The sequence below is a fragment of the Mytilus galloprovincialis genome, chromosome 3 (assembly GCF_965363235.1).
Source record: "Mytilus galloprovincialis chromosome 3, xbMytGall1.hap1.1, whole genome shotgun sequence".
Classification (NCBI taxonomy): Eukaryota; Metazoa; Mollusca; class Bivalvia; order Mytilida; family Mytilidae; genus Mytilus; species Mytilus galloprovincialis.
In genome coordinates this window covers 105,701,656-105,715,070 of record NC_134840.1, presented here as the reverse complement: position 1 = coordinate 105,715,070, position 13,415 = coordinate 105,701,656, and the positions used below count along the sequence as shown (strand labels likewise).

The 13,415-nt window shown below is 31.2% G+C and overlaps 1 protein-coding gene across 1 annotated transcript in view; it reads left to right on the top strand.

The window, feature by feature from the left end:
* Positions 1-13,415, top strand: part of LOC143069676 (protein jagged-2-like) — a 62,570-nt gene that overhangs the window by 16,345 nt on the left and 32,810 nt on the right. The window contains exons 2-4 of the mRNA XM_076244430.1: positions 2,590-2,638; positions 5,611-5,865; positions 6,704-6,758. Of these exons, the coding sequence (XP_076100545.1) occupies positions 2,590-2,638; positions 5,611-5,865; positions 6,704-6,758 (359 nt within the window). The remainder of the gene's footprint in view (positions 1-2,589; positions 2,639-5,610; positions 5,866-6,703; positions 6,759-13,415) is intronic.

Below are 13,415 nucleotides of genomic sequence, written 5' to 3'. Positions count from 1 at the left end.
TTAAAGAGTCAAAGTAGGATGAACGGATCATATAAACTGGATGGAAAATATGATACAAGCCCAAACGAAAAAATATAAACAAGTCTAAATTGAAAACTACGTTCAAACCTATGATTGAGTTGGATAAAAACCGCATTTTTTATACGTGTGCATATAAAACAAATTTCGTTGTAGAAGGGTCTAAATACAGCACAAACAACATTTTCCAAAAGACCAAAAGAGTGAAAAAGTATATTTTAACAAAACGCATTTGAATATATATATCTGAAAAGATGAAAAGATGTATGTACACACTTCATATATATCTTAACAGTTTATATCCATCTGTAAAGTTCGATTGATTAATTGTTGGTTGCATCACGTCCAGTGGCAAATATTCCATGCATGTAAAGATGATCATGGTATTATATATTAATCTTTATTAATGCACAGTCAGTGTATGTGAATCTCAACATATGTACAGTTTACGTGCATCTCAACAGATGTACTTTCAGTTTACGTGCATCTCAACAGATGTACAGTTTACTTGCATCTCAACAGATGTGCAGTTTACGTGCATCTCAACAGATGTACAGTGTACGTGCATTTCAACAGATGTACAGTTTACGTGCATCTGTCAACAAGTGGAAGGTTAGGCGGCCAGTAAGCTCTACAATACATGGTGCAACCTTTCGCTTTCATTCAAAGGTGCTTGTACCAAATCAGGACTATGCCTGAGACAATTGTAATTATTTCAAGGCTTATTTCAATGAGAATCGCGTGTTTGAAGATATTTCCCCTGAACTCCCCAGTATAAATAGTTTTTATAATAACCCTTGAAATTCAGACTTTTTTATAGCCTCTTCATCTTTGCATATACTTTGCATATACTTTGCATATACTTTGCATGTACTTTGCATATACTTTGCATATACTTTGCATATATTTTGCATATACTTTGCATATACTTTCAGTCTCATTGACTATCTCATTTACATTCATAGATTCAGAGTACACAAACCGTTTTTGTTTGATATATTGATGCATCTAACTTGATTAGATATATACTAAAAGTACATATTGTCTCGCAGGTTGCAAAGTAAATATATTCTGATCTGACATTTTACATTTACAACTTATGATTATCAGTGCAGATCAGTGGACCTGCACGCAATGTTTTCTGAACTTCATAGGTTATATGAAATGTTCAGTGCAAATACAAGACCGGGTTTCTAAATAACGAATATACAATGCGTTGAAACATACCGTTGAAAAATACCGTTAAAGGTTCATGGAGTAAAAGTTTTGTCACTTGTTCTTGAATTTGTTTTTTGTTGAATGTTCACTCCGAAATCGGGACATTCAAAAATCATAAGTGGAAGAGAAACTTACTATGCCGGGGTTTAAATGAAGGACGACGAAGTCAAAACAATTCCCTATATAAACAGTGGAGGTATCTCGGGTCTCCGGAAGGGTAATACGATCCTGTTCCATTGGTGGAACCACTCATGTTGACCATGGCTTGCACAAACTATTGGTGCAAAGTCCCAAATGGCAATGTCCTAAACGTAGTTGTGATATTTTGTCACTTGTTCCCATCGGAATCAATTGTACGTATAGGTAATTGACATATATCCCGTCGAACTCTATTGAAACAACTGTTAAAGAACTTTAAAACTTAGTGTATGAAAATAAAGAAAAATAAATACCGTCAGCTGTTATATTCAATGACCAGTTCATGCTAGTACATCCATTCAATAATTTATTTGTTCAATTATTTTCTACTCTTAACTCTATACTCTAATATTTACAAATACATAACGACAAAAATCTGTGAAATTTCAATCTATTATTCGTGACCATATGTTACATTCAATTAGAACTGTAACAATGTTCTTTTGGTATTACAACCATTCAAAAGGCCATTACAGTTGAATTTACATGGATTTTCTCCCTGATTTATTGTTTGATAAATCATTAAATATCTGGTATAGTTGTATGTTATGACTTATTGTATATATTTACAATACTATAAGCTTTAAAAACAAATACGACAAGAAAGAATTGTTATTATGATGCAAACAAGGTAAGGATCTCTAAAATAAAGAAGTTTGTCATAGTGGTTGATACACAGATAATCTTCTAGTAATATTGTTGACAATCTCTGTAAAAAAATGGGATCATACTTATACTATTGTTAACAATCTATGTTGAAAAATGTGACCCCAATATTGTTGTTTTTCCGCCTTTATGCATTTCCACCAACTGTTTCCCATCATTGTTAAAGACGCAATATGAAAGATTATGAGAGTAGAACAAAGGCAATATTCCAGTTTTTAGTGTCAGTGCAGGAACTATTTTGTGTACAAAAAATGAGTTCCGGAAGATGCAACAAATATCAGACACTTAACGAAAAGAAATGTTAAATTTTATTCACTCCAATACACGTCTGCCCAGAAAACCCTACTCTAAAGCAGTATGTCTAAGAACACAGAACCAATAAACAATTTTTGGATTTTGAGTTCATACTCCATAATTTCATTGTTATTGAATTTAAATCATATTACGTGACTACTTTGAGTTTATATTATAGTTTTTTTCTCGTTTTAGTTGACTTACAGTCTAACATTAGAAGCCTGGGATCAAGACGCACGTTTAGGTGAGTTTTTACCTGGGCCGCATTCAATATCGTAGCGGCTACATAGTGCTACGTAGATTTTGACTATTGTACGTGTAGCTATAGACTAGTTGCTACATAGATATTGACAGCAGCGGCTACGTAGCTGCTACGATATTGAACTCAACCATGTACTCATGTTTGCATGCATAGCATGCGTTTATGTCTAAAAGGAAAATTATATCTATAATTATTAATCATCCTTATTAGATACTTTTCAGTGTATTTATCACATCACTAAAATATGACGGGTGTCGTTTGCGAAGCAAGATTTGCTCACCTTTAACTCCTGGATTTTCTACTGTCGAAGGCTTTAGTATACTTAGTTTTAGCTATTTGATTTCCATATCTTTGTTCTTTTTAATAAATTTTATCGTTGCTAGCATGACAAATGACAAATCAATTTTTTTGTGAAACCGACTACTGTAATCTATACTAGTATATCATTTTAAGGGGAAGCGGAGCGTAAACGTATGTATCCGGAAGAACATGGTTGGGAGGCTGGAGCAAATGTTTCAAGTTTTATGTTTACTAACAATTCTATCATAGAAAACTGAAAACATTGATGTTCCTAATTATCAATTACTTGATCAGTGTGGCGTCATAAAGCAATATCGCGTTTAGGGAATGCAAACACAGTCTGGTATGTGATTTTTCATGGTATAAAGGTTACCGTGAAAAATTCTAATATCAAGTTCCAATATAGAGGACAATAATAATTTTTAACGTTTGATTGAATAAAAGTATGTCCAGGGTTATAAAGAATAGGATGTTTTGAAACTTTTGGAAAATGACGAGAGAGAATATCTGAGTATATGTTTTTACATTTCTTGATATACATAATAACTTATCTTATACAGCTGGTTAAAACTGTAAACTGTCGATAATATTCTCAAGATTACATCATAACAGCATTTCAGACATTTCTTCTATGCAATCTTCTTACCATTTTTACGCTATCGTACTTTGAGGGTCTAGATTTTATTTTGGGAGGGGTCTTTAAATCTTTATACCCTTTTCCTGTTGTCTTTATTTTGGGAGTGATCTTTAACTGTTTAAATCATGCCTATTTTCTCTTGTCTTTATTTTGTTTAATTTGCAGATTACTCTCTTTTCTTTAATTTCGGTCTATTTTAGTGAATTCTTTATTTTTTGAGGCCATTATTCTCCATTGATCAAACCCCCATCCACACCCTCTACGATGCATGTAGTAAATTCGTTGCCAAAGAAATATATGAATTATTGATTCAGTTGTTTGTTTTATTCATTTACATGATACCGTTAACACTCAAGATACAATTTGCACTCTCCGAAATTTATTTCGAGTTATCCAGTATATATCGTGAAATATTGTAAATATTTCGGATAGGAATTCAGTTGATATCGAACTTGTAGTGTGGTGTACATTACTTACTGTAAGGGTTGTAACGTTTTGTGTCTCAAAGGGACACACAAACCATTAAATACACATCTAAACAAGAGGATTGCGATTTTATTATAATATTTCATCCTCCACGTTTGAATAGAATTTTTCCATATCACACTGTCGCGGGGATATGCATCTAAGCTGAAGGTTTAAAAAAATATTACGATTTAATTACAAAATACAATAATGCCATAATTTTTTATATACGTGTATCCTATGATCGCCATATGATCAATTTCATACATTAATAGAAATTTGTAAGGAATTTTACAAAACTGTGTGATTTTCTAAATATAAACGTAATAATGTCAAAGCTTGTCTTGAAATTTAGAAAAAAATCAAGCTAGAGAAATGTAGCAATGCTGAGATTGGATTTCGTGGTTATACTAATCCTTAAAATAACTGGTGTCTTTTTAATTTGTTGGATTCCTGGAGTATCATTGATACTTATGTATACCCTGTATCTATTTATACTGAGAACTAAATATATTCCTACAAGGCAGCAGTCGCACCCACAAAATAGAAAGGATTAATGTAAGTTGCAAAATTTGTTTTACCAATCCACTATAAATAAATATGTTTGAACTAAATACGTTCCTTCAAAATGAAAAAAAATCATCAATTCCAATAGATCGCTGTTTCATATTAAATTCTTAAATAAAAGATTATGATTATATCAATATTATTTCCGTTTGTAAATAAAAATAAGCACTAAGCAAATATTCAGTACAAGAATTAATCAGTTTAATCCCATTAATGTAAACAATGATTTGCCAGATAAAACTAAAGTTATAAATGATCATGTTGTCCGGCATTACTTTTGTAATGTTATAAATGTCAGCTTTTTACATGATGAACATCATCACTTGTTACTTAAACTGACATATTCATTTTATCTTCCAAAATTATGAATGAAGGATTCCCCTGATGCAGTAGCAATTTTAATTTTCATGTATCAAAAGAAAAAAATCGTGTAGTTAAATTACGTTTGTCATGCCGACGCACTTTGAAAATTTTTGAATAAAGGATGGATTAGAAAGATGTAAAATGATAAAAACTAAATTCTGTTTCACCCGGCAGGTTAGGTACTTGCATGGGGGTCATAGAAAGTTCAATTAAGGTTAGAAAATTGTATGTATTTATCACAACCTTTAATATTCTTCTAATCATCGAAAGAATTGTCTTTCAAATATCCCCCTATGAATTTAACATTGCAGTAACTTTCCACTAAAACATCCAAGGACTTTAGTGAGTATTTTAAATTAACATACGAGTGTTGTTTTTTTTCTTTTAGTCAATCCGAAGGAATGATAGTCAAATAAACGTGCATCTCTCTTTTTTGTTAAAGATTATGGCAAAATTATCGAACGTGCATCTTACTAGTTTTTTTTTGCTGTTTTTCTGACCGTTAATGGTCAAATTATCGAAAGTTCTTTTTTCTTCTTTTTATTATCTTTGTTATCTCTCAGTTGATGGCCAATTTATAAGATGTGCTTCTGACTTTTCTTTTTTTTCTATTTTCTGACAGATGATGGTCAGATTATCGAACGTGCATCCTACTCGGGTATATTACTACCAGGACCAGACTGGTACACACGGACACACAATGGACCTACAGCTAGTCTTATCTATAGAATACGGGTGGTTTGTGATATACATTATTATAATACAACGTGTACAAAATTCTGTCGCCCACGAAATGATACATTTGGACATTATAAGTGTGATTCTCATGGTGACAAAGTGTGTATGGAGGGCTGGATGGGATCAGAATGTGATAAAGGTTTGTATTCTCTTAGGGATAAATTTTGTATGGAATGCTGGATGGGATCGGAATATGATCAAAATTTGTATTCTCATGGGGACAAAGTTTTATGGATGGCTGGATGGGATAAAGGTTTGAAGTCTCATGTTCAGCAGGGGCGGATCCAGCCATTTTAAAAAGGGATGTATCCAACCCAGGATAAAAGGGAGGGTTCCAACTTTATGTCCCCATTCAAATGCATTGATCGGCCATAAAAAGAAGGGGTTCCAACCTCCGGAACCCCCCTTCTGGATCCGCCACTGTGTTGATAACGTTTGTATAGAAGGCTGTATGGGATCGGAATGGGACAAAGGTTTGTAATCTTATGATAACGTTTGTATGGCTGGCTGGATGGGATCGGAATGGGATAAAGATTTGTTTTCTCATGGGGATAAAAAAAAAGTGTGTGTGGAGGGCTGTCCGTTCTTCCTGCTTCATGTCAGCCGCATAACTTTTGTACTGTTAAATTAAAGTTAATCTAAACTTGGCATGAAATTGCATTAGAAATATGCTTGTGTAGGGCATAGATATTACATCTATGTAAAGGGGTACTGTTTTGAATAATTTTAGATAGAATTTCTCACCCCCTTCTGAAAAAATTAAATTATGCTTTTTTTTTCTCAGGAATTCCATTCATGGCAAACAACAAAAAAAAAAATCCAAAACTTGACCATCAATAGATAAATTGTTTGATTTTCTTTACATGAATTGTTAATTATTCCTACCATAGACTTGGTTGACTTTCATGCGCAACAACACATTTTTTTTTAATATTCGTATAAAATTGTTTCTTAATAAAACATGAATACTTTTTCAGCTATTTGTAAAACAGGTTGCAGTCACGGGTCCTGCGACACTCCCGGAGAATGCAGGTAGGGATTAAAACAATATTAAAATTGAGCACATGAATATTTTAAGCCCTAAGTCGAAATAGTAATTATCTAATAGACTAATTATTTATGCTACTAAGTAGTATGTGTCTTTGTGGTTGGGATGTACAAGTACCCAGCCACGTCCACCTTGTAGTTTTGTTAGGTTTATTTCTATTTGTATCCATCTGATGAGTTATGCCTTTTTCAATTGATTTTTATAGTTTGTTCTTATGTTGTACTGTAATGCTACTGTCCAAGGTTTGGGAGGGTTGGGCGCCCATTAACGTTTTGAACACCGCCACATTATGTATGTGCCTTTCCCGAGTAGAAAGACTGTAATTCAGTGGTTGTCGTTTGTTGCTGTGTTATATATTTGTTTTACGTGCATTACTTAGTACATCAATTAGGCCATTATAGTTTTCTCGAAGGCCATACGGTGACCTATAGTTGTTGATTTCTTTGACATTTGGTCTTTTTGAGGAGTTGCCTCATTGGCAATTATACAACATCTTTTTTTTCTATTAGAAATAAATAACAAAAACTTCGGAAGCCCTGAAATGAAATTTCTGTTTTAAAACCATTCACTTGTCATAGAAAATTTAATTTACTCTCTTCTGGAATTCTTTTGCAAGATCATGTCGGAATACTCTGGAAACAACTGGTTCTCTGTATTGTTGACCATTTTAATTATCAATAAATCTTTGTTTAACAATACAGAGAACCAGTTGTTTCCAGAGTATTCCGACATGATCTTGCAAAAGAATTCCAGAAGAGAGTAAATTAATTGTTTAAACTATGACATATCGGGAAAAGATGCATTTTTCGACTGGTTTTTACCATTCAAACTGATTTAATTTGAAAACGAGTGCATGGACCCCTATTTTTTAAAACGACATTTTGTTTCATTTTACAGGGAGATTATGTGGACCAAATTTTATAAAACTGTAAATAGTGCATTTTTTTTAATTTTGATAAATATACAGCAAAAAAAGACGTTTTTTCTCAATTCATGACCATTTGATGAATTTGAGTTATTTTTGAATAACAAATGCATAAATTTTTATGATACTTATAAAATACAGGAATTACAAATTATTTAACAAAAAACAATATGTGTTTATCTTTTAAAACAAAAAAGTTATGTCTTTCTTTCAAAAGGAAAAATACGGCCACAAATCCGAATTTTGAACTAATATACAAAATTTCGACCTCATTTAACTCAAAAAGTAGCACATGGAGGTATATTATTTATTACATATTTGATTTAATCAGGCAAAAAATAGCCAATATGGAAATTTTCATCAAACTGTAAATACAGGATCAAAACTGTATCGTATGCCCTTAAATATCGAAATGTCACATCTTTTTAAATTTTTATCATCATATTTTGGAAGTATACCAATTGATGTCATTTAGATGAAATATTTGCTGATTTATAACAAGAAAAATCATCCATCATTGAATATATAAAATATTACTAAGATAATTTAAGTTTCTAATTCAGATTCTTAATAACTGACCAACAGACTGAACTGGAAAAGTTCTCCATGCAAAAAGATGGTTTAGAGTATTCTGTTTGATTCTGATGCTGGAATCTTTTTGTACTAAAATATATTTGTTTTAAGTGTTTTTATAAGTAGAGTTATTATGATTTGCCAATGAAACATTCACCATAAAAGACCAATAAAACAAATATGTGGTCAAGTATAGGCCACTCTACAGCCTTCCACAATGAGTAAAAAATAAAACCGTATAGTGAGTTAATAAAAGCGACATGATGACAAAATTTTAAACATTTGAAAAAATCAACCCACAAATGCCACAATTTATACTACATCAGTTGACGAGAAACAGTTATTGGAAACTACAAAGACAACACCATCTATAACAAGGTTCTGTCTAGTACATAAAAATTGAGGCGAAGTTAATCGTTGTGAGTTTTTTTACCCATCTTATAAGCCAGGGACTATGATGTATCAACACAACACAATAAACTTTAATTTTGTCTAGTACATAAAAATTGAGGCGAAGTTAATCGTTGTGAGTTTTTTTACCCATCTTATAAGCCAGGGACTATGATGTATCAACACAACACAATAAACTTTAATTTTGTCTAGTACATAAAAATTGAGGCGAAGTTAATCGTTGTGAGTTTTTTTACCCATCTTATAAGCCAGGGACTATGATGTATCAACACAACACAATAAACTTTAATTTTGTCTAGTACATAAAAATAGAGGCGAAGTTAATCGTTGTGAGTTTTTTTACCCATCTTATAAGCCAGGGACTATGATGTATCAACACAACACAATAAACTTTAATTTTGTCTAGTACATAAAAATTGAGGCGAAGTTAATCGTTGTGAGTTTTTTTACCCATCTTATAAGCCAGGGACTATGATGTATCAACACAACACAATAAACTTTAATTTTGTCTAGTACATAAAAATAGAGGCGAAGTTAATCGTTGTGAGTTTTTTTACCCATCTTATAAGCCAGGGACTATGATGTATCAACACAACACAATAAACTTTAATTTTGTCTAGTACATAAAAATTGAGGCGAAGTTAATCGTTGTGAGTTTTTTTACCCATCTTATAAGCCAGGGACTATGATGTATCAACACAACACAATAAACTTTAATTTTGTCTAGTACATAAAAATTGAGGCGAAGTTAATCGTTGTGAGTTTTTTTACCCATCTTATAAGCCAGGGACTATGATGTATCAACACAACACAATAAACTTTAATAATTAGTTGTAAATAAATTCATCAGAAATAAAAATAAAAATAAAAAATTGTAATCAGACACTAATCTGTGACGCTGGATTTGAAAAAATAAAAAGGCCAAATAAAGTACGAGGTTGAAGATCATTGAGAACCAAAACTTCCGAAAGGTTTGGTCAAATACAGCTTTGGTATATAGGCTTAAAAAGGGAAAAGTTAGCTTAGGCTCCGTGTTGAAGACCATACTTTGACCGATAATAGTTTACTTTTTACTAATTGCGACCAGTGGAGAGTTTGCTCATTGGTTCTCATACCACATCTTATATCTGTTTACTTATCTGATTGGTACCAAGCACAAACACGATTATCGAAAGACACAAATTATCGATCTTAGAGTGCTGAAGCTAGTTCAAAGTAAAATTTTAACTAATAATTAAATTTAAGTCTTCCTGATTTAATATTCGAGGAAACGTGTCTTGTGCACAGATATATGTATCCGATATGTTTCTATAACTTACTTTAGTTTTAAAGGGGACTGTTAGAATACTTCTGGTTCACGTGGGTCAGGTAATATGTTTCTGAAATGATTTTGACTGTCAAATGCAATTTCGTATTTACTTGTGATATTCTAACGGCTGAATTTAATGTTAATAAACCTCAGACTTTGTTTTGTGAGTTAGTATGATTCCGTAAGATTGAATACCGGAAACCATATTTCTACTAATGATTTTACAAAATAAACATAACGAAAGCAAACAATCTCAAACTTGAATTTCGGTCTACTATCGCTCAGCTACTTGACTACATTTCGGTTACTAGTCTTTGCAGACATTTCTAGATGCAATTCCAATTCTGATGTACAATGTCGTGATATTTTTAATAATCGAACGTTCTTATCAATTTCGTGAATATTTAAATGAAAACATGGAAATATATAAGATAAAATTAAAATCTTATTTAAAGTTTACTGTTATAATTTTAAATCCTTTTTATATGCCAAAAATAACGAGTATGGCACCTGATAAAAAAATATGAAAAATATAATTTACTACTGAAAGAAGATGACATGTTTATAAAAAATCTTAACAATAAATATCTTGTGGTTTCTTGATGCAGATCACTACTATTGAAAGCAAAGACATCTAACTCTGTGTGTTTTTCATGTTCGTAAAATAATATATTCATATCCATATGATAATACATTCCATAAGCTATTTTCTGACCTTTTCCCATGCTTCTTTTATGCTAATTTGACACCTGAATGCTTATATTATTATTACCTATTTATGTAAGATGCATACATTTTAATGGATTGAATGCAACGAGTATTTAATAAACGCAGCTCTATTAAAAATCAAACTTTCATTTTATGATCTCCTTTACAAACATTAAACTTTTTTAAGGATATGGATAATGTTAAACATCAAATTGGAAAAATTAAAGTGGTGAGCACTGACACCAAAAGGAGTTCATTTCAATTCGATATTCTATTTACGTCTTACGTTATGCATATACAGATATACAACACAATCATAAAAGATATATCAATTTATCCATAGCCAATTACTAAGAGACGACAAACTGTATATACATTCAAAATCAAACACGTGTGATGAAATATACAACATTATTGTGATGTTATTTACAAGTTATAAACTTCTTGGTGGCACATACTCTAATAATATATTATTTCGTGAATAAGGCACCATTTTCTAAAAATCTGTAAAATTAAAACAGCAGGGATAAAGACAACGAAATCAACTATAGATGTCAGTGGGTTGCTTACTAGCTGACATCTTCTAAACATCTTCTTTCTACAAAACACAATGAGCCGCAACTCCTCCGAAACCCTTAAAAGTCGGAAATATGTGTGATATGATTGATAAACGTAGTGTTTCGTACCCCCTAAATTTGTCTTTGAAACATTCTCTTTTCTTCAAAAAAATGCCAATGTTGAAACATGTTATCGATCCGTGTCTTCCATATTTTAGTGGAAATAAAATAGACATAATAAGACATAAGACATAAGACATTTTATTTCACTAAAGCCCCCACATGGGGTATGTTAGTACAACATTTTTTAACAAACAATAAAAGTGTGAACATATTTACATTAGAACAACATGGTTAACAAAGGTGCAATAATAGTATATATATAATTAATACAGATATTTGACAGGAAGTACAAATTATAGTAACATGATTAAGCACATGTATTAAAAGGTTTTAATAACACTTTTGCAAAATTTTGCTATTCCAGTAAGTGTAAATAGATCTGATGTATTCATCAATTCTTTAAATTTTAAAACATTTGGGTTTTTACATATATTTAAAGGTAAACATTTAGCTCTTACATTGTTGAAAAAGGTACATTTGAATAAGTAATGAAACTCATCACCAAGTTCATTAGCATTACAAAGATTACAATGTCTTTCAGATCTATCAATATTAAAAAATCTGCCCGTTTCAATGGGCAGTTTATTACTAAGGCAACGGAATTTACATAAATACATTCTGAGATCAGATGGTAACACCGATAAATATTTCTCAAAACAAAAATCAGACTTGTATATTCTGTAATTTTTTTGACATTTTGCAGAATTCATAACATTATTACTCCAGTTCAACATAAATTTATCACTTAAACATTTCTTGACATTCTTACTAATATTATCAGATTTAGCAATTACTTGATCATCCCACATCAAATTAAATCCACATTCATATAAAGTATTTTTAATTTCTAACAACCATTTAGAGTGGTAGATACCCCTTTTACTAAGCTGATACAATATAGAATACAGTGTATATGAAATTTTTTCTCTTTTACCACACATGATACGTTGCCAGAAACCAACCATTCTAGCTTTAAAAAGAATATGTAATGGTATTCTACCCAATTCTCCATAAATCATACAATGAGCAGTACTTTTTTTAACCTTCAAAATTATTTTACAAAATTGCATATGCAAGTTTTCTATAATATTACAATTTTCAAAACCCCATACTTCTGCACCATATAACAAAATAGGTACAACCATTGTATCAAATAGCTCTAATTGCATATCAATTGGTAAATTCAACTTCCTAGCCTTGCTTAAGACTATAAACATGGCTTTTCTTGCTTGCTGTACAAGATGTGCTTTGGCGTCATTAAATTTACCCTTACATGAAAATATAATACCAAGGTATTGAAAATTTGTAACAATATTAAGGCTTTCACCACTATATTTAAAGTTCATATTATAGAAAAAATAATAAATTATACAATTTGGGAGTTACCTCCCCCTACTGTGCTAAGTTTTTTTTTTAATCAAGTAAACATGCTCTACTTAACCTTTGTTAAAAACAGTTATACTCATAAAATGAAATCAAACAAATCTGATAATAGAAATGATAATTCTTATTAGTAAATTGCAATCCTGCATCGAAATTTGCTGATCGGATTGAAAATCTATACCTATTGTTTTTTGCTATTTTACAATCGTACATATGGCAGAAGCCTCCCCACGCTACCTTAAAGAAATTATGTATGTAGATTTTATTGCATTCATATTTGATTTGAACTTCCTTTCGTTAAATGTTATTGCTTCATATTTTTATGCTTATGATCAATTATTGTGAATTGCTATAAAAGTCTAGCAAAAGACCTACATTATTATTATTTTATTTATGCAATTTATTATGCAGAAAGGTATAATTAATTAAAAGAGTGATACACATAATTAAATCTGAATAATAGTTTGAAAGAAGTGTCATGATATTGATATAATTATTATTTTCGGGGGTAAAGACAATAATAATTGTTTAATTTTACATTGAAATGAGTATACGGCTGTCATTTGTATACCTGTTGTGATTTATGATTTATCATTTTCTGCCAAAGATAAACAACAGCATAGTATTTAAGCAACATTTTCCCGTGTGAAAG